General features: G+C 39.2%; 1 protein-coding gene across 1 annotated transcript in view; it reads left to right on the top strand.

Annotated features, from left to right (window-relative positions):
- LOC107758480 (retinoic acid receptor alpha-B-like) overlaps nucleotides 1-25,300 on the top strand; it is a 39,838-nt gene that overhangs the window by 7,584 nt on the left and 6,954 nt on the right. The window contains exons 2-3 of the mRNA XM_016576211.1: nucleotides 15,991-16,139; nucleotides 23,650-23,883. Of these exons, the coding sequence (XP_016431697.1) occupies nucleotides 15,991-16,139; nucleotides 23,650-23,883 (383 nt within the window). The remainder of the gene's footprint in view (nucleotides 1-15,990; nucleotides 16,140-23,649; nucleotides 23,884-25,300) is intronic.

Genomic DNA, 25,300 nt, shown 5'->3' with positions numbered 1-25,300 from the left:
TCCTTTATTTATTTTCTCCATTTGAAAACATTAGACCTTCTACATTTATTTTGCTTATTGTTAATATTAGTGTTGCTGCTGATGCTTTAAATAAAATGTTTTTTTATTGTTGTAGTATGAAGATTAATTTTAACATGAAAGACTGCTAATTTTCAACACTTTTTTTAAGATGACTGAAAGGAGGAAAAATCAAAGTGAAGTATGGACTTACTTCACTCAGTCATTTATTTACTTTATAACAGTAAATAAATATCGGTTCTGCATATCGGTTATCGGGCACATAAACATGCAAATAATTGGTATCGGTATCGGTTATAAAATATCAATATCGGTCGATCACTAATGTAGGCCATGGTATATATTATTATGCTATATATTACATTATAGCAATGTAACATTACAATCTAAAAACTCAAAAATTCACTAAACTAAAAAGTACAAACTAATTGTATTATGCTGTTTTGATGACCCCAAACTTTGCAGTTACTTGTTGGTTAAAAATTCTACATATGGCACGTTTACTGTCAAACTACAAATATTTGACCAAAATGTTTATTTCGGTTAGAATTATTGTGCTCCTATTTTAGTGCACTCCATCTGTTTTTGACGTGCATATGCACAGCGGCTCTCGTTCACTGAAGTCTGTAAAGTTTAACGGACAATCGCATTCAAAAGGCTCATGTACTCCTGACAGCAAAATGGAAATATTTCCATGATTTTCTGAATGGAGAATATACCTGTGAAATGTAAGTTATGTACTGAGGCAAACACCACATTTCAAATGCATTAAACAGCCTGTCAGCAGCACATGTAGCCTATCTGTCAGAACATCTGATGGGGCGAGTCACTTTAAACTATACATGTGAACTATATCTTGCAAGTGAATTTATAGCCCTTAATATAAAGCATGTCTTATGTTTAGGACAAATTGGATTATGCACTTTACCCACAGCAACTCACTCTGCGTCTTCCGCTATTTTTCAGATGTGCTTGTATCAAACTACTGTATATCAATGCTATTGCGTCATACCATATCGCTTATAAAAGTATATCGATATATCGTATAAACTCGATATATATCTTATTTTTTGTTTTATTGTAGACTCAATGTAGTTTAAGGAAGCAGGGCTGGAGTGGACCGCTTTATTTATGTAGTGCTAAGGTGAATTTGGAGGGCGCCGTGCCCAAACACGTTGACAGATTTTGGGCCGAGGCTAAAGCTGCCTAAGCCATGCTGCCCGTGCTTCAGATGCTCTTCGACTCGAGCGATTAACTTGATTACAGATAGATGACCATACATCTGTTTTATTTCCAAACGCACCAGCAACAGTCCAAAAAGAGTATCAGAACTCGATTTGAGCACTATTGCGGCATCGCAACCGCAGCAGTGTATAATATGCATGGAAACAAGCGATAAGCACCACAGTTAAGTTGTAGGAGATGAATGTCGTCCAGCTGTGTGCAATCCATTTCAAAAGACTGCGCTTGACCCATTGTGGTGTTTCATGATGGCCAGTGACATCAAGTGAATTCCTGAGGGCCGGATTTCGGCGCAGAAAAAAGAATTTGTGGACGAGGTACTTAAAAACTCAGACAGAGGGGGGTGGAGGGCGTCTCTTATATTGCACGCCGTAAAATGTCAAGCAAAAGAGGGCAGAAAGAGAAACCAAGACCAGCTATAAACACAGGCAATAAAAATAAGGGAGGCCTGGGGGCTGAAACCTGCTCTGGCATTGGGCCCGTTGAGAAGGGGTTGGGCAGTGCCTCAGAGGGACCACTGGGCTGGGGAAGGTTAAAAGGAACGAAATCAGCATGTCTATAATGTCCAGCAGATTATTTTTTTTGTCTAGTCCTGAATGTCCCAGATGGCCTTTCACTTTTTGCTTAGTTTCACATAACCGCGTGATTCATGCCTTGGAATTTTGTTTTATGGATCACGTCTCGACTTCCCTAACGTGACTGCGAGGTGGAATAATGGCTTTGTGTGCACAGCTCCATTCTGTCATTTCATTTTTTTCCCCCTAGTGAGATCTCAAGAGTCAGAAGTGTATTAAACACCATTGTGGCTGAAATATTCCTCCGGCGAGGGTGCGAAATGGACTGCTTTGTCCTGTGGAGCTTGCGTTTTCCTCACTCGCTATATTGTTAATTATCAGAATGAATTCTGTAGGACGCCGAAAATGAATATAGTGGCTTAATGAGGCGCGTACAGTTAATAGAGTTGTGGGAACGACTACTCTACTCGTCCTGTGATTATCTTCTATTAACTCCTAGTGTCTGATGGCCTTTGCCTCGTAAGTTTTAAAAAAGACAATGTCAAGAAGTGATAAAGCCGCCTCTTAGTATTCATTCTTTAACACTAATTAAAACAGCTGTCACTGGATAAAGACCAGAGAGACGGGTGTGTTACATAGTGATGCACATCAAGCATTTTATCCTCCTCTGTGAGATGTTTTTGACGAGATGAAGGGCCATTTGTAGGGTCGATCAGCAATTCAGCAGTCTTACATTTGACCTAGTTTGATTTCTTTTACCTGCTGCTTTGCTTCCCTGATCTCTCTCTCTCTCTCTCTCTCTCTCTCTCTCTCTCTCTCTTTACCACTAAGTACAAGAGCATTTTTTCGCAACATTGTGGCAGACTGAAGCTGCTCTTCATGAACAGAGCAGCTAGGGCTTTACAGTTATTCAAAATAAAACTGAAATTAGTGTGATTATCAAATCGCAAAGAATGATTTGATTAAATGCGTTTTGCGTCTTTCAGAGTGAAGCGTGGTACTGTATTCTTTTACAAGCAAGCTGTTCATGATCCGGTTTAAGGGCTCCCTGTGGTTTTCCTCCAAAAGGGTTGGTTTAATGTGCCCCTATTATGGATTTTTGAAAATTACCTTTCATGCAGTGTGTAACACAGCTCTAAGTGAATGAAATCATCCTGCAAAGTTTTAAATCTAAAAGTGCACCGTGTATAAAGTTATTGTCTTTCAAAAGAAAGAGTCGACTCAGAGTCATGAAAACGAGTCGTTTTTAAAATGAATCTTAAGCTGTTTCAAGTTGGCATCAACATGAAACATTAGCATATTTATCCCCGCCCACTTGTTGCGTGTGCAGACCCGGGAAAACTTGAACCTCCCCTTCCTCAAACACCATAGCGGATTCCTGTGGAGAAGGGTAAATCCGTTAAGGTACAGTTAGGGCATGTCGGAAAAACTCCCAACTCATTTTCTCCTCCAACTTCAAAATCATCCTACATCTCTGCAGAAGCACCGACCCAGTGTTTACAAAGTGAACGTGCAAGCAGGATCAAACACAAACAAGGGCAAAACAATGATGTGATATTGAAGTTGGAGGAGAAAAGTGTTTTTAGACACCCTGTCTTGAACCATTGTATGCAAAATACGTGTTTAGTTGTGTGTGTTGTGTTTGCTCCGCCACAATAGTCTAGAAATGTGGCAATGAATAGTGAATGTTTGTTGTTGTTATTACTTGGAGTTCTGATAAAGAATAGAGCAATACGTTGGTGTACAAACTGCAGTGCTTTATCAATACGTTTCTGCATTGGGCTAATGCATATACCATGGCTGTTTGGGTGTTTACCACCGAGCTGTGGGCTAAGTAATGGTGATGGGCGTTCCGTTATTGACATGCGCTGCACGCAGTAGACCAATCACAACAGACTGGGTCATCAGACCAATCACCGCAGTTCACCGCAAAGGAGGGTTTGGAAAAATTAATCGTTGAGCAAACCGTTTGGGGAGTCGAATAAATGCAAAAAGGAAAAAATAAATGCGTATAAGACAATGAAAGTGTTTTTTGACCTTGCATGCATGTCAACCTGTTGTTGGGGACTCCCAAAACCAAAATATGAACCTTTCATAACCCATCAGGGTTTAACTTTTGAAAATAAAGAAATGAAGCCATAAATATGATATTATTTTTACAATTGTGCTGTAAATTAATTTAACGCTTGTTTTATTTTACAGTGAAATATTACAATTATACAATTATTATCTTAGTTATCTTAATCATTTTTTGCCAAACTTTGCAGACCTACGATAATTTCATTGTTCAAACACCGCAAATCCGAAGTTATCAAATAAAAAAAAATTGTAATTTAAATCCCAATCGAAATGAGATAAAACGCAATTACATTTTTTGCAATTACATTTTTTTTTTTTCCCCCCCAAAAAAATTGTGCATCCTTAAAAGCAGCAAACCACTAAGTTAGTCAGCTTTCTTTTGGTTACTGGAACTTTTCCGGCTTTCAATAAAAAATTGTATTGCCTCTCTATGCATTTTCTGTGCAACAAATAATTTATAGTAGGGCTGGGTGATAAAATGCTAGCTATAATTATCGTGATATTTTCCTCAAAACGATAAAAATGGTTTGATAAATGTTCATTATCATGTTTATGCTTCAAAAGCGGAACAAAACGGCTCTACTCAGTTGAACCGCATCACACACTGACCATTTATCCATTTATTGACCATTTATTGTTGAGATTTATTTTAAGAAAAAATGACTGGATAAGTGTAAAGAATTCAAAAAGTTCTTGTTCTGACCATAAAGAGTAGTTTAAAACCACAATTAATGGCCTAATTTCTACAATTTTCACTTAGGAGCAAAACATCTGCATTTAAACTTGAAAGATATAAAGATTTGAAATTGATTATGTATTTTTTATTTTTTTTTTTCATATCGCCCAGCCCTAATTTATAGGTTTCCATAAGTTTTTTTTTTTAGCTTATACAGCTATAATGATATTATAGCTATGGTAATAAAACTCGTTGCTTATTTCCATCCTTCTGTTTTTGTCTGTGCATATTTTGTTCTCTTTTTCTCTGACGTAGCTCAGGCTTTGCCAAGGTTCAAAAGGCTGTTGGCTTTATAGGCTGTGTAAGAAAAGTCCTTAACTAGCGCTAACAGTCTCACAGCCCCTCTTTTATTTGGAGTCCCTCTCTACGCATTCACCGAGGCATGGGCTGTTGCGGATGAATGTAGGTCAGCGGCTATTAGTGGCAGATCAGGGGTTCCCTCAGCTATGACTGAGCCGGCCCCCTTCGCTAGGCCCTTTTGTAAAGTGCACAATATGCTAAGCACGCCTGTCATCGTATAAACCATTCTCCGGGCTTTAGGGCTCGCGTGACAGGCCGGTTGAGATGCGCAGGGCACGGTGGGACATAACTGGATCGGTATTTGGAGGGCCAACTCTAAGCGAGCTATTTAGAGGCAAAGCATAAGCCTTTAAGATCCAGTTTTGAACAGGGATCCCGCACGTAACTCCGCCCTTGAAGATTTTAACGAAAAGCTAATCTCATTACTGGCCTTGATCTAATTAAATCCCTTCCCTCTTTGCCTGTCTTGTTTTATTTGCCTGGTTTAGGAAGAAGGCAGTCCCGCGTCTTGAGATGCAGCTGTAATAAGGCTCTTTGGGAAATGCTAATTTTGTCTCCACGTGCTGCACCACACTTATTTGTTTGCTTTCAGGACTTTCCTTTTCCCTCTGCTGTCCAAGGAACCCATAAAAATGGGGCTTAATTGGAAAATTGCTACCTCTTGGTTTTGACCACAAAGAGCCCTGGCAAGTGTTAGCGCTTCACCCTGCTGAGTTCAGCTGCCGTGATGAAAGGGCACTGCTTCTCTGCGCTGTTACGCGCACCGTGGGCTCGCTAGCAGCGCTGGAACTCAAATCAGCCGTTCGCTGCTGTTTGGCCTGGTATTTATACGTGCAGGACTGAGGCTGTCACTGATTATGTGTTACATCTATGCCGTCAAAATGAATGATTATACGGGGCAACGGATGTTAAATTGCTCTGTTTTGTCAAATCTAACTTAAACGGGACATGCTATTTGTGTATGTTTGTTACTTTTATACATTTACGGTGAGGTCACTATTTTTGAAATATATATACAAATCCAGGACACAGTTGTAATGTTTTTGTTTGTTTGTTTTTTTGGCCCAGTTGGGATAGTAGTACAGATTTGTATTTCCACTGCCAATGGCCCTACCACAAAAAAATACATGTTATTTTTAGCAACATGTTTCTGTGTTAGTATGCATTTTCTAAGCAACAAATTATTTATAGGTTTCCATAATAGGTTTTTTTTTTTTTTTACTTATACAGCTGTAATGAAATTATAGCTACGGGAATGACAGCGATAAACATGCTTTAATTAGATTGTGAAGACAGTGTTCATAGAAAACCAAAGTTTGCAAGACCTATAAAGACACATGAATATGGTCAGTGAAAGCGAGACATCGTGATGCATTTGTGACCAAACAGAGCAAGCGACAGTTCTGTTGACTTGTTGAGATATGAAATTTCATGTCTTTATGTTAAAGTTGACATATTTCAAATCAAAGTCGGTGTAAAGTGCTCACATTATGCCTATTATTGTCCAGTTTGCACTTTTTTTTATTTTTTTTATCAGACCACAAACGTGAAGCACCACAAATGATAGTTCCTCACTGCACACGTATGGTCTTGTGATCTTCATGCATCACACATCTGGCACTGCAGATGTTTTCAAAGTACCTGTGATTAATTGAATTAGAAATGAACAATAGATACAGTGCCGCCTCACCATACTATTCAGTCCATTCACCAGATGACTGAACGCCACACAAAGAGCATGTGTTTGAGTTGAGTGAAGTTTGAATTGCTCTCTGAGTGGTCTGAAAGCTCCATAAAAGCCATTTTATACAGTAAAGATTACAGAGGACTTTATTACTCGAACAAGAGTACTGGTTTGTGGGCAAATGCTGTTCTCATGACCTATTGTGTGCTGTGTAAACAATGACTCATGAATCTGAGATCTTTGCTTATAGTCTAGCATCTGGGAGCTGCTTAGTAGCGACCCTGTTCAGAAGAGCGAGTGGACATCTGCATTTCCCTTAAGACATTTGCAGCTGAAGTTATTACGGTGTTGCAAGATGGAATTTGACCTGAACCATTTGTGCTGCGCTAGACGCTTCTCTGAATCACTCAGACCTTCAGTGCAGCTCCTCTGAATCAAGTTCTTGACAACTGAGCTGTTTGCAGATAAACAATGTTGTTGTTAATTCATCTCTTTGTCTTGATGTATTTATGAAGTGGACTATGATTATTTCAAATATACGTAGAACACATTTCTATCTTCTGTTGCGTGTATAAAGGCCTGGGAGACTGAATACCAGCACAAGGGCTATGAGCAAATAATTTCACCACTTCCCTAACTAAAAAAAAAAAAGGTGACTATTGGGGGGAAAAGCCGTCTGTCATGTCTTCATTGACCAATAGGGGAGAAGAGGAGGGGCTTAAAGAGATGAGTCACCAGACTGAGCTACTGATCCAGGCCTGTGACTCACCGGCACTCTGGTGCAAAGTGACCTACATCGTAGTCTCACATGAGTGTGTGCTTTTCATCCTGCACACTCCCTCGTTTTTCTCCAGCGTCTCCGCCTCTCTGTGCCCAGCAGCACTGGGCCATTACTATAATGGTGTTGGTAATGATGAGGCCTTGATTCATTTGTATCCATCTCCCTCTCCCCCTCTCACTGGGTTAACTTTGAATAACACAAAGAAACGGGACTCATTTTTTATTGAGTGTGTGTCGGGAAAGTATAGGGAGGCTTAATAGTTGTACCAGGATCCACTTTCCCCCAGAGAGCTACCGCCAACGCTGAGAGGTATGCAGCGTTTTCCTTTCATGGTCTGCCCTATTTTTCCTCTCCCTCTCTCTCACACGCGCTCTCTATCTTTCTAGCTCTCACACATAACTCACAATCTTTCCTGTATTTTTCTCACTTAGACACAAACCCACACGCTCAAAGACTTTAACACCATAATATTTTTCTCACTCTATGTGCAAGTAACATAATTGTCTCCCTATATGTGGTTTCTACTGCAGAGAGCTCACAAATGATGCTGACTGTAGCCCGTTTTGACATGTCCTGTGAAATGTCAAAATACGCCAGTATTGTACGTAGAAGTGAAACGCATATCCGTGTGGGAATATTATGTAGTGTATTTTGATTTCATTTTAATTTATTTGTATAGCAGTTTTTAATTGCCTGTAGTTTGCCATTATTTTGTTTTTGTAAACTTAACCTTTTCGCACGTGAGTTTAAAATATACTATCTGAGCCCCCAGCGTGAGTTTTTTTAGGCGACCGTTATTTTAGAACGTATCGCTATACCATTATAATCTTGCCTGCTGAAAAAAACTAAACAATAGAACCCCTCCCAAAACACAATAACAAATGTAATGGATTTCAGGGTTATAATGGGAATTTGTTTGGTTTTAATGTAAACTATAGTGGTGTCTATTTGATTAATTCTATTGGTGGGATGTAATCTGGCAGATGACAACCAGTAGAACAACAATAATTCCTATTGGAATAATGCCCAAAACAAAAAGGAATTTTGTAATGATTTAATGGAAACTGTAAGAATTTCTGTGATGGTTTCTATTGTTTTTTTCAGCAGGGTAATGATACCCATACTGTGCTGCACATTATTGACAATATTGAGCTGAAGCTTGACTTTGCGATTTGATTTGCAATTTTCAGTTTGCAATCGCAATATCTGTCAAAAAATCGCAATTTGATATTTTCCCCCAAATCGCACAGCCCTATTTTCCTATTCTCAAATACGTGAAAGTAAATGTATTTGGTAGTTTAAACGCCTTTAAAATGACCATGTTAGTTGATCTATAGTGGGTGATGGGTGCCGCCATGTTAGTTCGCGCTGAATCCGAGCTGTGGGATTTACAACACGTAAATTCATCCTCTTTTCCCGAAAGACATTAAAGTAAGTTTCCGGTGAACTGGGAGAAGAGTAGACTTAACTTTAAAGTTACCTACACAATGTGTATATGATATCAATAAAACATGTCGTCAAATTATAATTGAATGGATTATTATTGCTACTTCTATGGACATCGTGTGTATTTTACAAACTATAAATGTATTGTTTTGCTAGTACTTATGTGTATTTAGATGTCTGAAACCTAAAATAAGCATTATATGGTTGAAAACACTGAATAGTTATGATTATATGACAAGCACTCAGTGGCTCAGTGCCAGGAAAAGCGCGAAAGCAGATTTGAATTCAGCAGTTGATCACATGACGCACTGAACGTTCTAATCACACCGGTGTGATCGTACGCATTAAAGGGTTAAAAAAACAATTATCTCCTTTTATGAACCAAAGGCAACAGTGGGAAGGAAGGCACCTTAACACCGAGATGGCCAAACTAAAGTTGACCCATAATTACCTTTTAATTTGACATTTGTTTTATTATTGCATTAAATGTATAGAATATAAGTATCGGTGGGTGATATGACCAAAATTTAATATCACGATATGCGCGGTTTTATTTCACGGTAACGATATACATCACAATATAGTTTTTTTTCCTTTAAATATGGTCTTTATGATATACATTTTTGATACCATAGAAATTTCCTAGTTCTTGTCACCAGTGTCAATATCACAATCTAATACTAAATTTTTTAAAAAAAGCTCACTGAAGATAAGTAAGCAGTCATCGATTAAATAAGAATAAGAAACTAATTACAAGCAATGGGACAAAACTACAGTAGAACAAATAAGAAATGCTGTGTATATTGTATAAAGTAATCAAATTAATAAAAACAATGCATATTCTTCACTGTGTAAATTAAATGTATATTTCTTATTATTAAAGTTACAAAATTGATTTAGTCGAGAGCAGTGAGTGATTTTTTTTTTTTCTCTTTTGTTGTTTGATTAACATGAATGACAGACAAATTATCTTTTAAAGTTATAATGTCACCTCAGCACCTGTGTGTAGATTTAGTGACGTGACGTGACATGTGGCCAAGTATGGTGACCCGTACTTGGAATTAGTGCTCTGCATTTATCCCGTCCAAAGTGCGCACACACAGCAGTGAACACACACACACCGTGAACACACACCCGGAGCAGTGGGCAGCCATTTTTGCTGCGGTTCCCGGCGAGCAGTTGGGGGTTCGGTGCCTTGCTCAAGGGCACCTCAGTCGTGGTATTGAAGGTGGAAGAGAGCGCTGTACATTCACTCCCTCCACCTACAATCCCTGCCGGTACGAGACTCGAACCCGCAACCTGTATACTGTTACACATTTATTTTCTTTCTCAGCTGTTTGCTTTCACTGGTGAAGATGGGCATTTTGACAAATACTAGTGTGTGTATTTAACCGTTCAAGGCCCATAAAGTGGCAAAAATAACTTCAGTACTCGTTCAGTACTACCGCGCTGTTTGAGCACGGTCTTCACGTGTGCGCACCTCTCTGACAGCACTCAGAAACAGTCTCTCAAACAGCGCGCACATACAGCAAAATAAGTTCTCTTTCACTGCTAATTACATTTCAATGGCTTAAAATCACTTGTTTTTAAACCACAATGCTTAAAAATGTCCAACCCTAAATATTTGTTGTAAATATTCAACTTTTTTGTTGTTGTAAATGTAATTTTTTTTTTTTTTTTACTTTCAGCCAGCAACCTAAATTACAGTGATTTTTGACACTAAGATAATTATATATGTAAATTATCTATACAAGTTCATCTAAAGCATACAGTACAGTTCAGTTGAACATATAGTACTTGTTGGTGTTGTATGACATCTTGTTGGTATAGGTGTTGTTGTTGGTGGTGGTATGTAAGATATAAATTAATGTAATGTATGTTTTTAGAGTACATTTATATTTTTGTATTCGTATATGTTTAATAAATACATTTTCTAAGTTTATGCACAGTGTGTATTTGCTGTGTGTGATGATTTGTCTTGTGTTTCATTAATAGACAGGGTTCAGGGCAGTTCATTGAGTTCAGTTAACGGTCTCTGGGGGAAGCTGAGATACAAGAACCATCTTTCTTTCCTTTACCCCTCTCATCTGCTTCTTCTCTTGCTGTGACAGGACGTCAATGCCAGCTGCCTGTGCAGCCTACCAGTAATGCCGTTATTACTTCGGTCTTTTAAAAAAAAAAGTCCCAGTGATTGTGCTAAGGTGACATTTTTGCCCTGTTGGGATTTCAAACCCTCACAAACTGATAAGAAAAGAATGCGTAAGATCATTGAAGGCTACACCTGTGCTCCAAAACCTGGCAAGCTGCCTACATAGTTGCAATGCTTTTTGGGATTGCCTCTTTTATATAGGATAACCGCATTGCTGACTGAAAGCAAAGTATTTTAGAAGACTGCATACATTTTGATGCCTTAAAATGCAGTCTAGGTAGCCTGCCGACTGTGTTTTGGAGCAGAGAGTTGGCCGTTTTAATGTGAGATTTAACCAGCCTGCCAGCTTTGGAAGTGAGTGGAAGTATGCGGTGATGTCAAACAGCTAAAGAACACCTCGGTAACTGATGTCTTCTGTGTGCACGAGGGGCGTCTCGGACAGGTGATGAAACTGAACCGTTTCCGAAAGCCTTGCAGCGGTTAATGTAAGGTTACCCTGGGTCGAACCTCTGGGCATAATTAAACTTGATCTCAGAGCGAGGTTGTTCCTTCCAGAGCTACAGGCCAACTCAAGAGCCATGACTAAGACGCTTCTCCTCAGAGATGCAACCGAGTGCGTAATTAGAGCATGCCACCTGATCACAGCTTCACAGGAAGCCACTTGCGCTGCTAGTTCTGCGGTTATTCGGGTTCAGGGAAGCAGCTTCTAACCCTCAAACTTTCGCTTATATAAGAGCGAGGGATTTCTCTGTTCAGTTCAGCCGTTCAATTTTTTATACGTGCCATTTATTATTGATCAGATGGAGTTTAAAGGAAGTTTGAGGCATTGTGGTATGGGTGAGAGTAGATGAAGGCGTAATTTTGGCCATTTCCCCAGTGTCTGCTGTCAGAAGAGCAGTTCCCATGATGTTGTCCTGGAGCTGTGTTGAGCTCTGTCCCTGTTATGGAAAATGTGCCACTCATGTTGGAGCTGCACAGCAGAAAGAGGTCAGATGGCGCTCTAGGGAACGAGTGAATGGCATAGAAAGAGCGAGTGAGATTTGGTGAAAGGGAACGAGTGCAACAGTGAGAATAATTGTGGGAGAGAAATCAACTGTTTGACATGTAAAAACAATCTCACCTTCTTGAAGCTTCGTGTTCGTGAGAGCAGGATGTGTGATGCCAGCCGGTAGTTTTTCTCACTTCCTGTTCTCTCTTTGTGTGAAAAATACAAGCTAAAGTACCATCTGCAAATGTTTCGTGCTGAGATAACATTTTGTTTTATGTTTTTCCAATAAGGGGTCTTTTTTTTATGTTGCAAATTTATATACAAATGAATTAAATGAACACATTGTTTGACGGCATTGTTACTGCCTTTTGCCTTTTCTATGGTAAAACATTTGCATTAAAGGACAAAGTATGACATATTTTTGACCTTTTGGGTTACAGCGGCAGTTTTTTGACAACAGTATCTGAAGTATAAATCAGTTTTATCAAGTTATCTTTTCATATTGATTCATTTTTTGAAATTATTTCTTTAGTAAATGTGATGTTAAAAAAGGTAATTTTATTGCAGCATGTTGTTTACTTTTTTATATTAAATAGTAGAGCCCGACCGATATATCGTTTAGCCGATATTATTGGCCGATATGAGCCTGTTGCCGATATATCGGTATCGGCTAATACGCCGCCGATATGAAAATGTTTTTTACAGAACATATAACGCGGATGAAATGCTTTAAATGGTGTAATTACTTAGTTTGTCCAGCAGAGCGTGGTCCATTGTTTGCTACTGGCGACCTGGATGAAACGCTTTAAAGCTTAAGTCTATGGAAAACCACTGAAACTTTGAACGGACATATCTCCGTAACGGCGCGGCGGACACCAAATTCGGGGGATCCCTTCAGCTCAAGGAACCCTCTCGAATGATAGCCCACGGGGTTCGGGAGTTACGGGCGGTTAAATTTGCGGTCCGGCGCCTACCGGTCTAGCGATCCCGGGGGGCTACCGACGCGTGGAGGGCGGCGTTCGAGAGGGCTCCTCGAGCTGAAGGGATACCCCCAATTTGGTGGAGATCCGCCGGCGCGTTCGCGAGATAGTGACACCAGCCAAACACTTTCACTTCAGTAAGGAGGTCTCTTGTTCAGGCAGCAGCATTCAAGCGTTGTCTTATTCGACCGTAAGTACCCTGCGAAGTGAACTTCACATGAAATTCCGCCATGATTCCTGTTCCAAGGGAACGTACACGTTACATTCAAGGGCCAAATATCGGTATCGGCCCCAAAAAAACCATATCGGTCGGGCTCTATTAATAGTGATATGTCAGCTTTATATCGATCATCTGCCACCCCTAAGATCTCAGCATCTGCCATCAAAAAAAAAAATTTATTAGGAATTGGAATTATTAGAAACTTGTAGGGAATAATAAAATTGTAGTTCCCAGGCCTTGAAAATACATCCAAATTTCCTCCTTCTCATTCCCTCATCTCTTATTTCAAATTAGCAAGAAATAGCTTTTTGAGTGTCATTTCTGTAAATCGTTTATTTTTATTCAGTGTTTGACTGGAAATGTCAATGACTAAAAATGAATTGGCCAGAAAGTGTATTCTGTATATTTGGGAAAACCCTGCATTTCCCAAATTATTGCTTGTAATTCTTCATAACTGTCCCTTCATGGGTCTGTTTTTCTTTTGTAGTTTCCCCACATTATTGGAGATTTTTCTAGTTTTCTTTCCTCATTTGCTAAATAAAACCGTTAAGCAGCTCTCTCAGCACACTGCATTGAAGTCGGTTGTGTCATGCGCTGGGAATCGTGTTTGAGTTTGTGGGGACCTTTGCTGTCTGTGTGTGGAAAGAGATAAGAACTCGACATCCTCATCTGACTCTGTGCTGGTGCCAGGGTGGGTATTTTTAGCTTTGACTGTGCTTTTTCTGAACACAGGAAATAGACGCAGACGGTTGCCCACTGGCTCAGCAACAGTGCATGTGTAGTGTGATGAAGGTGAGGCCTCGTTTTCTACTAGACTGCTCATAATAGACAAAGATGAGAGAGATCTACCTAACTCACCGTTTAACTTATTTCACCAGTGTTCTTATGCTTAAAGAGGGCATTGTCTCATCATTCAGGCATTTGTTTGGCGGCCCCAGTGTTTGCGTTGTGAGTCTATGCTGTAGGTAGATTGTCTCTCTGAACTCAGACACTGATCTAAGTGAGTCAGGTATCATATCAAACCTTAAACAACAACACAAGCACCCCTCACAGCCTGTCTCTACCACACAGCCATAATTGACTGCTTGAACAGAAGAGATTTGGTGTTGGATACTCTATTTAAAGACATGACAAGATTTTTTTTTTTATTAAATTAAATTGATCAAAAGTGTTAGTGAAAGCTTTTACGTTGTTACAAAAGATTTCTATTTCAAGTAAATGTTGTTCTTTTTTTTTACTTTTTAAGTATCGGTTTCCTCAAAATATTAAGCAGCACAACTGTTTTTGATACATTGATAAGATAATTGACAATGTTTTTGCCGTCAGAAGAATAAATTACACATTAAAAAAATATTACAAAAAAATGCTTTAAAACTGTAATATTTCACTCCGTCACTATTACTGAAAAATCTCACCAATTCCAAACATTTGAACAATGTAGCCTATATGCTTGTGTATTCCTAAATGCTGACAGAATTCACATTTGGCAGGTGCACCAATTTATTTATTTGAGAAAAACGGACCAAAAATATTGATCGTTGCTGCAGTAGCCAAAAAAATAATAATTCTTAAAGGGTCAGAGAGAACGGGTCAGAAAAATGTTAAATGAAACCGTTTCTGGTCCTCATTGACTTCCATAGTTACCGGCAACTGTTTGCTTTCCCACATTCTTCGAAATATCATCTTTTGTGTTCAGCAGAAGTTTGGAACAGCTTGAGGGCGAGTAAATGACACCAATTTAATTTGTCAATTGTCCCTTTAATGCTGCGATTTGATCCTTTTCGAGATCTATTAGAGTTATTGAAACAATATCTGAGACTCTGCATTACTCAGATTACTGACACCTGCTAACTGCACCCACATAATAGCGCATTCTCCTTCACTAGAAACCTGTGTTTTCATGTCTCATTTTTCTTCACACCATGGCATTTGTGAGAGACACAGCAGGAAAGGAGAGGATAGCAGCGGGGGAGAGACACATGGGGGTTGAGGAGTGAATGTGTCTGTGTATATAAATGTTTTGAAAATATACCAGTGCCTTCATCGCCACCATGCAGACGGTCATTTACATGTGGGCATATTCATACAGGGAAACATCAGCGACGTGGAGAATTTCAGCTATTCAAAATTCAGAGTGCTTGTCATTTTGTGCCCTTGACGTGTGGAGAGGACGTTGTGGGTTTCCCTCATGGTGTGCTGTTTAAATGGCAGTTGATTCATAAGCTCTCGGTCATGGCAGCTCTTTGACGGTGCCGTGCGGCTCGGGCGCCCCCTCCACTCAAGCACAGCGTGCAGCTTCTCCCTCCACACCCCGGCTGACTGTCATGACTTTATTAATTAAGGCTGGCACTCGTCCCAGTCGGTAGCAGCTGAAACCGGGAGGAAAGCAAGAGCGAATGTGTAAGGAGAGCGTGGCACCAGCCTATTTGTCTGCTCGCTCCAGGAATGGAGACGTTCTCCTGACAAGCTTGACCTTAGCTGCTCATCGGGATGCACAAGCGCTCCCTCGCTGAGCCTTCCTGGGGAGCGGAGGGATCTTTTGAAGGTTGAAGGTTACTGCAGACTGTTGCTAAAACACCAAGTGCAGTTTTCTCAAAGGATCCTAGTAACCCTTATGTAGGGCTGTCGCAATAACCGCAATATCGCAATACCGCGCTATTGACGAGCAAACCGCAGAGGTATATATATATATATATATATATGTATATGTATGGCGATAATACCTCATACCGCGTATTGAGCCACTCAAAATTACCGCAAGGGAAATTGCCTCACCGCGACAGCCCTACCCTCATAAGGAAATTATGGTGCGTTAATGAGTCAAACTAAAGGCTGTTTCTGTTCTCTTGTAGCTGTGGAGACCCAGAGCACAAGCTCAGAGGAGATCGTACCAAGCCCACCTTCTCCACCTCCTCCACCACGGGTCTACAAGCCCTGTTTCGTCTGCCAGGACAAGTCCTCAGGCTACCATTATGGAGTTAGTGCATGTGAAGGGTGCAAGGTAAGAATCTATCCCGTCCCAATTTGCAGGATTGAGGCCTCAAAGTTTTTGGATGCTTTAGTAACACAATCAGTATGTTTACATGGACAACAATGTTCCGTTTTGAACACGATTAAGATAATTCTCTGTTTAAGAATCTATGTAAACAGATTTTGGATTACCTTAATCTAGTTAAAGTCATACTCGAAGTAAACCCAAATCGAATCAAGACATGTGGAGTATTCCTATTTTAGTCGCATTATCGAAGTGCAGTATAGACATGTAAACTCCTTAATCACACTATTACCGTCGTGTAGGACTTTTCGCCGCATTTTGCGACAGGATACACACGGCAGTGGTCAAGCGTTTGATGGCAAACAAAAGAGCATGGCTTCAACAACACTGTCGTCTGTTTGCACGTATAGCATTACAAATAATTAACTGCACTTGAAGCTTTCGTAAAATTAAAAATGAAACACCCAAAACTGTATATGGCATCATAACGAAGACGAACTATGTTTATAAGTGAAATTCTGGAGGGGACTTCGGATGGCATCGCGTGGGTATGTAATGGCGTGTGTCATTAATCGATCTATGTACTATAACATGTAAAAGCAACTCATGTAAACACCTTAATCATAATATTGCCTTATTCAGAATAAGGTAAATAATTAGATTACTGATGTCCATTTAAACGTAGTCACTATCATAGTGGCATTTGCAAAGAAATATACTAACTAATGGCCATTTTGGGCCAGTCAGTTACATATGTATAGTCAAGTATGTCTGTTATTTTATAATTCAAGTGGCTTAAAGGTTTTTTGGGCTGTATTTCTTTAAAATAAGTGACACTTGTTTTTGATATTTTGTTAATGCAAAGGCATTCAGCCATTAAGTATCCAAATACTTTTTGGGGCCACTGTTTTTATCTTTTGAAACGTGAATCTCTGAATTTGGGCATTGTATCAGATTTATTTATTGATATTAAAGGGAGTCAGCAAATTAAACAATGTGGTAATTTGAGTTATTACTATTTATCACTAAATGAATCGGGTAGTAATATTGTACCAATAGATTGTGAATTCCAAAATTCACACATACACACAAACACATATCACTTACTGCTGTTGTTATCCTTTTATGCAAATTATGTTTTGGGTTTTAGTCATCCCATGGGTGTTTTCTAGCACTGCCGCTGGTGACAGCCTCCTGTACTGACGTTTACTGGGGGGGGGAGACCCCATTGGCACAGCGGAGAACTCTAGCCTTTTATTTCAGTGCTACTTAATAATTGAAGACTGGTAGTGTATACAATGCATGATCTACACAGTGTCTCCCTGAGAAAGAGAAACACAGGGGTTTGGAGTTGAACTATGATAGTTACAAAGCCCCCTTATCTGAGCGCAGCCGCAGGGAAGCGTGGGTGGAGAACACACGGTGCTGCTCGCTGAGAAATAAACATGACTTCATTAAATTTGCATGTGCTATCTTCTCCCTTTCTCGCTGCCTTTGAATGGTGGGAGGACATATCTGCACTCGTCTTTCCCTTCAAAAAGCACCCGTCACTCTCCTCCTCTCGCCCCTACAGCCTTGTCTGCTTTGAGATGAACAAAGAGAGGAGTCAGCATTTGGGCTATATGTCCTTAAGTCAGTTTTTTGCATTTCTGTTTTTTTGCAAGGCTGTGTTATAGTCAACATGGAAGGTAACCGTCCATGTAGCAACCATTTTAACTAGGGATGCACGATATTATCGGACCAATATCGGAATTGGCCGATAATGACTTTAAATGTAAATATCGGCATCGGCCCGATATGAAAAATTATGCCAATATGTCTTGCCGATAAGAGGAATACATTAACTCACGTGCTCAGGGTGTGCTAGCGATTAGATCACGTCAGCATTGTGGCTCATTCTTGAAGCAAAGTTTTGCCTGAATGGTGATTAGATTCACTGTTTTGGATCGCTGTATTTAAACTGAGAATGCACGTACAGAATGACTCGATCGGTGTATGATAGTCAACAGTAATAGCACGTGCAGCAGCGGCAGCCTCCCCCGGATCCTAAAGCCCGCTCAGTAAGGAGTTTTAATTCCGTACGGGGCGCTGTTGGCCTACTTCTAATAAAATTAAAGCAAAATACAAAAATAATGTTTAGACTGTGATTGTAATTGATGCTATAAAATCATGAGCATGTTTTGATTTAAAGGTCAGAAGCTATAGCTTGCATGAACAAAAAAAATAAATCACAAACATGACATTAAATTAAATAATTTTATATATACTGGTTATTACAATAATGTGTAATATGTTATATTTTTTAAACAAATGATGAGCTCTAAAAGATTTTTAGAATTTTTACAACTCTTTTGCTTTAGACAGTTTACAAATGTTAAATCATAATATAAAATGTTAAGGTTACCACTGCATCTTTCCGGGGGAAAAAATGCAGTGATGTATAGTTTGTATTGTTATTTTCAAATCTTCAATGTACTGTCATTATAAAAAAAACTTTGTTTATTTAATTCTAACAAATAAGTTCTTGTTAAAAACTAACCAAAATTAAAAATAATTATATATCGGCATATCGGATATTGGCAAAAATCCAATATCGTGCATCCCTAATTTTATCAAAGGTGGTTGAAACAGACTTATTAGGGACCGATTTGAAAATTAGATTTTTGATTCAAAAACAGTTGATGAATCTCAATGTTTCAGCAACACCAAATCCTACGTAAGCCACACTAAACAAGTGTTCTCTGATCCATCAATAGAATTGGATTAACCAGGTTAAATTAAATAGTATTAGATGTAACACTGTCACTTTAGTTGTTTGTAAATGAAATTCTGCAACAATCCTCCTTTAAATATTGTCTTTTTCAATCATTGTGTCTTGTTTTCTGTGGCTATGTGTGAGAACGATCAACCTTTGCGTTTTTGGTACATTAGCTGTACTCCAAACTCTAGTGTGCTGACTGCTGCCTAGCACACTAGTTATGCCCAAAGTAAGGTGACCAGACGTGCCACTTCCTGGTGACACGTTCTGCCCAGGATTTCTAAATTGCCTAAAATAACCAGGTGTTGGTTGTTTGCGCTGCTCTAATCGATCGTTGTATGACATCAAAATACCGCGAGAGCGATTCGAAAGAATGGAACCGTCTACTCTGCTTTATAGCTCTCGCAATATTTTGATGTCATACAAAGATCGATTGGCGCAGCGCAAACAACAAACACCTGGTTATTTTAACCACGCAATTTAGAAATCCTGGGCAGAACGTGTCCCCAGGAAGTTGCACGTCTGGTCGCTTTAGGCCAAAGTATACTTCAATTTTGATGTGAATGTTTGTCGTATGCTAAACACGCATACTTTCAAAGTAAATTCCATGTGATGACATGCTGCATACTTTTGCTGTTTACCATTTGGGACAAGCGTTACATCTGAAGCACATCTCAAATATTCCCTAGGTAGGCAGCTCACTAATTTTTTTAACGGCTGCTGGTTTAAATCTTCATGGCTACTAAGCACAAATAACTATCATACGCTTAACCACTTAGTCACACTAAACAGACAGACGGCCTTATTTTGATCTCATGGTCTCTTCGCTCCAAATCCATTTGAAATAGACTGCACGTTTCACACAAACACAAACACACGACTGCTCCTCCGTTGTCTCAGTGTGCCTGGGGGTTTGTACTCATGTCCACGATTAGTGGAGACACTAAAGAGGCTTAGCGCTCCTGCCAGTGAGAGCCACAGCAGACCTCAAAACGTTTCCTTCCTGCCCTCCTCTGCTGCATTCCGCTCACAGGATCTGCCTGGCAGGTCAGGACTGGGTCAATCCAGGGTTCGCAGAGGTCAGGAGATGCCTAGTGAGAGATTAGGATCACAGATCAGCCACAGATCCATTATGTCCTCTACCTCGTCATCCATGTCTGCTTCTACGCTTTCGTATCCATGTCTCTCAGACAACACTTTATATTCTTAATTTAAATCTGGATAAAACTTTTTTATTATTATTAATCAAGGTTGATTAAAGTAACAAGGATTTCTTGTATCAAGTACCAATCGATTTTGCCTTCCGAACACCATCTGTTTGATGAGCGGTGGCTTATAGTGGTGTAATAGTCCCGCCTTCTCAATAAAAGAGCCAATCGGCAATTGATAAAGTCATCGCATCACTGCAGCTGCTGTTAGAAGCTTTGAGAAGCGCGCTTAGGACTATATATGCATGTTGGTTTGCCTAGACTGAAAAATAAGTTTTTTAACACTGTTTTATCATATGAAACAACATTTATGGTTTCCCTGTTCAAAGAGATAGGAGCTGCACATGAATGCCCGAGAGGCATTTCAAAAATGGCCACAGAGTGAAATGACTTGCGTTAAGGGACTTTTATGTTGTTTTGCAAATGTAAACAGCTGGGACAAAAAAATTAGATCTATTTCAAAATATTGAATCTGTGCCATGTAAATGCTGCCTAGATCTGACGCTCTCTATTATTGTTGATATTGCCAATAAAAAGTGAAAGCAACTCACTGCTCTTAATTTATTTGTTCTTAATTGATTGTTTTCTTTAATAATTAGATTAAAACATTAAATGCATTATTCACTGAATTGAAATACTTTATACTGAAATATTTAAAATAGTTTCAAGTTTTTGAAAGACGCCTCTTATGCTCACAAATGCTGCATTTATGTAATCGAAAATAATACTGTTACATGTAATTAAATACTGTTACAATTTTGAATAACTTTTCTATTTAAATATATTTTAAACAGTAATTTATTCTTATGACAAAGCTGAATTTTCAGCAGCTATTACCCTTTCCTCCTCTCAATGGGCCACTGCTGCAGCCCCTAATCCAGTGGAATTACCCAGCTGCCCCTCTGTTGCCAGAGCATTCTTCACACCTTGTGATGATATTGAGCTTCATTCCTGTGGCTTTCAGGCCTGACCAACATTGGCGCAGAGCGAGTGAAGCAGGACGAGGAAAAGAGGCCTTTTGATTGTGGACTGGTGTGACTTTTGTCATGGGTTTGTTATCAATGAATCAGCTCTCCAGGTGAGACGGCTGTCGGCTGTACCTTCGCTCAGGATTCATGGGATATTTGGCTACTGATGTAAACACATTTTGTGAGGCAGTGTAGACTTAATGCTTTATTTTCAGCTGAATTGTGCTACATTTTTTTATGAAGTCTGTGCAAAGTCAATTTAAATGTATTGCTTCTATTATATAAGTGGTTGGTTGAGTTTTGAAACAGTGCAAGAAAAATTGCTGCCCACTGAAAAAGGAAATGTGCAAGAAGCAGCATGCAACTTCATGTATTGCGTCTACAGCAGTGACTGGCCTGCTGATACTGGTCCAGGAAGAAGCGTTTCATCTGCATCTACCACAATGACCACCAACAATGACCTCCAGAAGATCAGAGCTGGCATGAATAAAACATGCCCGATGAATGAGAGCTCCTCTGTAGGGAGATCAGGCCTCTGGGCAGCGCATTAGAAAACCATTTCGGCGAGGCGAGCACACATTCTGTCACACATCTGCCATGCTCACCTTTTCCTTTATTACTTTTTCATAGCTGAGACCGAGTGTGAGAGGAACATGTCCTTTCAGCATGCGGGACATGTCCTTGGACACACGCTCCAGTAACGCTGTTACTAGACTAGGTGGCCATTCATTTCTCAGCCACTGTACAGACCTGTCAAAAGCACACACATACTAAAAGCTTCCTTGGGTGGCCTGACTGATATGTTGAAGGCTTTTCCAGTAAAAGCCTTTGGGATTATTGTTTCTAAACAATGAGGGACAATGTTTTTACTGTAGGCTTGCTTTGAAAACAGTAGCATGACTAGGATGCACATTTAGATACCGTTCATGTGTAGTTAGATAATCATACCAACATAGCACCAATCATAGCAGAATGTATCACTTATCAGTGAGTGTTAGTGTTTTTGTTTTTTTTGTAAATTTTGGTTATTTAATTGTGCATACTCTTCCCCTATTATTATATATAGATTTACCTTTTTCACCATTGAACGCTTATTTGGTCTTTAAAAATATCAATTTAATAAATAATTTAATGTTTAGCGATCTTTAGCAATTCTCAAAAAAAAAATTTTTTCCTACTTTGTTGTAATGCCTAAATTCACTTTTAGTATTATGTATCCAGTAACTGATTACATGTAATCTAGATTGTGTAATCAGATTGCAAAAATTAAGTACTTGAAGGGTATATATTAGATTTTTTTTTATATTAAGGTATTACATTTTAAAATGCAGATTACAGTTACTTATTATTGATAACATGATTACATATTATTCACACAATGTCAGTAAATTATTCATAATTTATTGATTCTCCCTAATTCCTCTTTTTTTCCTCTTTTAAATTTTCTTTTCTAAACATCCTATTGTGTGTCATACCATTTGTCTTTGACTATATTCACAAAGCCAGGAAAGAAGGAAATATTTCAAGGAATTTATTTTCTTTCTCTTAGTTTTTTTCAATATCAATATGGTACATTTAATGGTATATTTAAAACAAGTTTGTTTATCTAAAAGTCATCTTAAAAACTAGTCAGAATACATTACCTAAAATGAGTAACCTAGATTACGCTACTAATTACAGTTTTCTTCATGTAATCTGTGATCAGTAATTTACCACAATTTGTAAGTAATCTACCCAGCTCTGTATTTATCCCTTTTAATAACCTGTGAATGTGGATTTTATCAAATGTATTCTCCTAATTTGTCAGGTATGAATCTGCAACACGGAGTAACTCCAGATCTTATTTCTATTACGTGTTCACACTGAAGCATTGAACCCAAATACTGTGTTCCTGCTCAGCCCAGTCAGTGAATCCTGCAGAGCGCCGCTGATACCCACGTGCCCAGCGGCAGTCACGAGGGAAGCTTTCACGGTTTAATCCTCAGCCAGAGAGCCGTGGTTGCAGCACAGCAGCTGAAATCCCTTCCACAAGCCTACGCAATCACTGTTTGGCATCTGCTCTCTGATCGTATGTGGCTTCAGCTGCATCTTTCCAGCTTTTGCCGTGTCCGTTTGTGACCTCGGACTGACTCTCGGTCCTCGAGAGTCTGACCAAGCAGTAATTAAGATCAGGAGAATAATGTGAATCTCTCATTTGCATCCCTTCGCTTGAGTCTATGTGGGTTAAGCCCCGCTGGGTATTAGCCAATAGGAACCTCTGGGCACTTGAACTGGGAGATAATACCCAGCAGCCATAATACAGCCGAATCTAAACCGAGCTCAGCCGGCCATTATGCCAAAAAATAATGTGTGTGAGAGCTGTATCTATGCCATGGTTGTTTATTCGTGTTTTCACATGTTTGTGTATAGTAACGATATGCATAATGTGAATATATGAATATCTGGTGAATCATTAGTGACTTTATATAACCGTTCTTCCTCAGTCTTGTCGACTTCTGGGGGCTGGTGTTAATTCGCTTGCGTGTGTGTCATTTGTAAACCTTCCAGCTATAGTAAACCTCTGTGTTTGCTTTTCTCCTCAGGGCTTTTTCCGAAGGAGCATTCAGAAGAACATGGTGTACACCTGCCACAGAGAGAAGAGCTGTATCATCAACAAGGTCACCCGAAACCGCTGCCAGTACTGCCGGCTGCAGAAGTGCCTGGAAGTGGGCATGTCTAAAGAATGTAAGTGTCTTTGTTGCTATACTACATGCACTAAAAGTCCCTTAATCATGAATGACTGGACAAGTCATGGAAACTCATTTGTCAAAGGGTGTTGAGACTTACTGTGCACACTTATTAGTGTACAGTACTAACGTTTTGGTACCACGGTACCCCCAAATATGATGGTCCCCTTGTGAGAAACTCCCTTTCTAACATATAAAGGCACCTATATACATTCTTATGTGTAAAGGCCCATTTAAAGTGTAAAAAAAAATTTAATGTTTAAAATATTATCTGAAATTTACAGTACAGTATTTAAAGTACTGCATCCTTATTATATTTTTGTTTTTTGTCTTCATTGTTAATAAGAAATGTTTCTTGACCAACAAATCAGCATATTAGAATGCATTCTGAAGGATCATGTGACACTGAAGAAAATGTATTAAAAACCTTTGAAAATGTATTCAAGTAATTTTAAATTGTAATAATATTTCACAATATTGCTGTTTTCACTATTTTTGATCAAATAAATGCAGCTTTGGTGAGCATCAGAGACTTGTATTGCAATTATACTATTTGTTCAACTTTATTTAACCAGGACTGCGTACTACAGCATATGTTTAGTACACTATGCTAGGAAGGCCTCTTGTCAGACATTTGTCTCTCTGGTCCTGCTGTCACCACCTACTGGACAGAGTGCTGAAGTGCTCTGCACGGATGACCAGTGAAATGACATTTGCCAGCATTATTTAAAGCACACTGGTTATTGTCATATTTTATAGTGATGTTAAAGCATGTTTGTGTGACAGGCTTGTGTACAAGCATATAATGAGAAGGTATGCTGTTTTGTTAGATGTGTTTTTGTGCTAGGACAAATGAATATCATGATGAATATCAGCTAAATTTTTTATTAATTGTTTTCTCCAAGTCATACAGTAGCGCATTATTATTGCTTTATCTGATGATCTGATCTGTTGCAGTAGGACGTAATTTAATTGCTTTTGCCTTTAAGAGGAAATAAGGATTTGTATGTACTTTTGTTCTGTTATTAGAATGAAAGTGCGTACACTTTTCTTTCTGTGCTGTTCTGAACTATAGTTTGCTTTTTCTATCATGAAATCTCTGCCCCAGATTTGTTATTTTACATATTTCATTCTCTCCGCCCGGATATGATGGCGCGCTCTTGTCATCATAAAGTTGTTTGCAAGCAGGTTTTGTCTTTTCACACATGTCGTGTCGTGAAAGATTACCTCCCTGCGTTAATAGTTCTTTAATGGCTCCATTAGATTGTGTTTTCTGAGCCCACGCTGGCATCCAGCTCCCTCTGGAGAAATGAATATGTGGCTGTGGGGAGAAGTGAGGGAGAATCATCTTTACCACCCTCTCGCTCGCTCCCCTGCGTGTGTGTGGAGGAGGGAGAAGAAGAGCCGTGGAGTTATCTTTAGACAAAGGAAGGAGTCCTAACCAAAAACAGCAAGAAAACATGAGATAAAGGAGTGATTGAGGCTGTGAGAACAAGAAAACCGAGAG

The sequence above is a fragment of the Sinocyclocheilus rhinocerous genome, unplaced genomic scaffold (genome assembly GCF_001515625.1).
Source record: "Sinocyclocheilus rhinocerous isolate Xijiao unplaced genomic scaffold, SAMN03320098_v1.1 scaffold83, whole genome shotgun sequence".
Taxonomy (NCBI): Eukaryota; Metazoa; Chordata; class Actinopteri; order Cypriniformes; family Cyprinidae; genus Sinocyclocheilus; species Sinocyclocheilus rhinocerous.
This window is presented reverse-complemented; position numbering and strand designations above follow the sequence as displayed.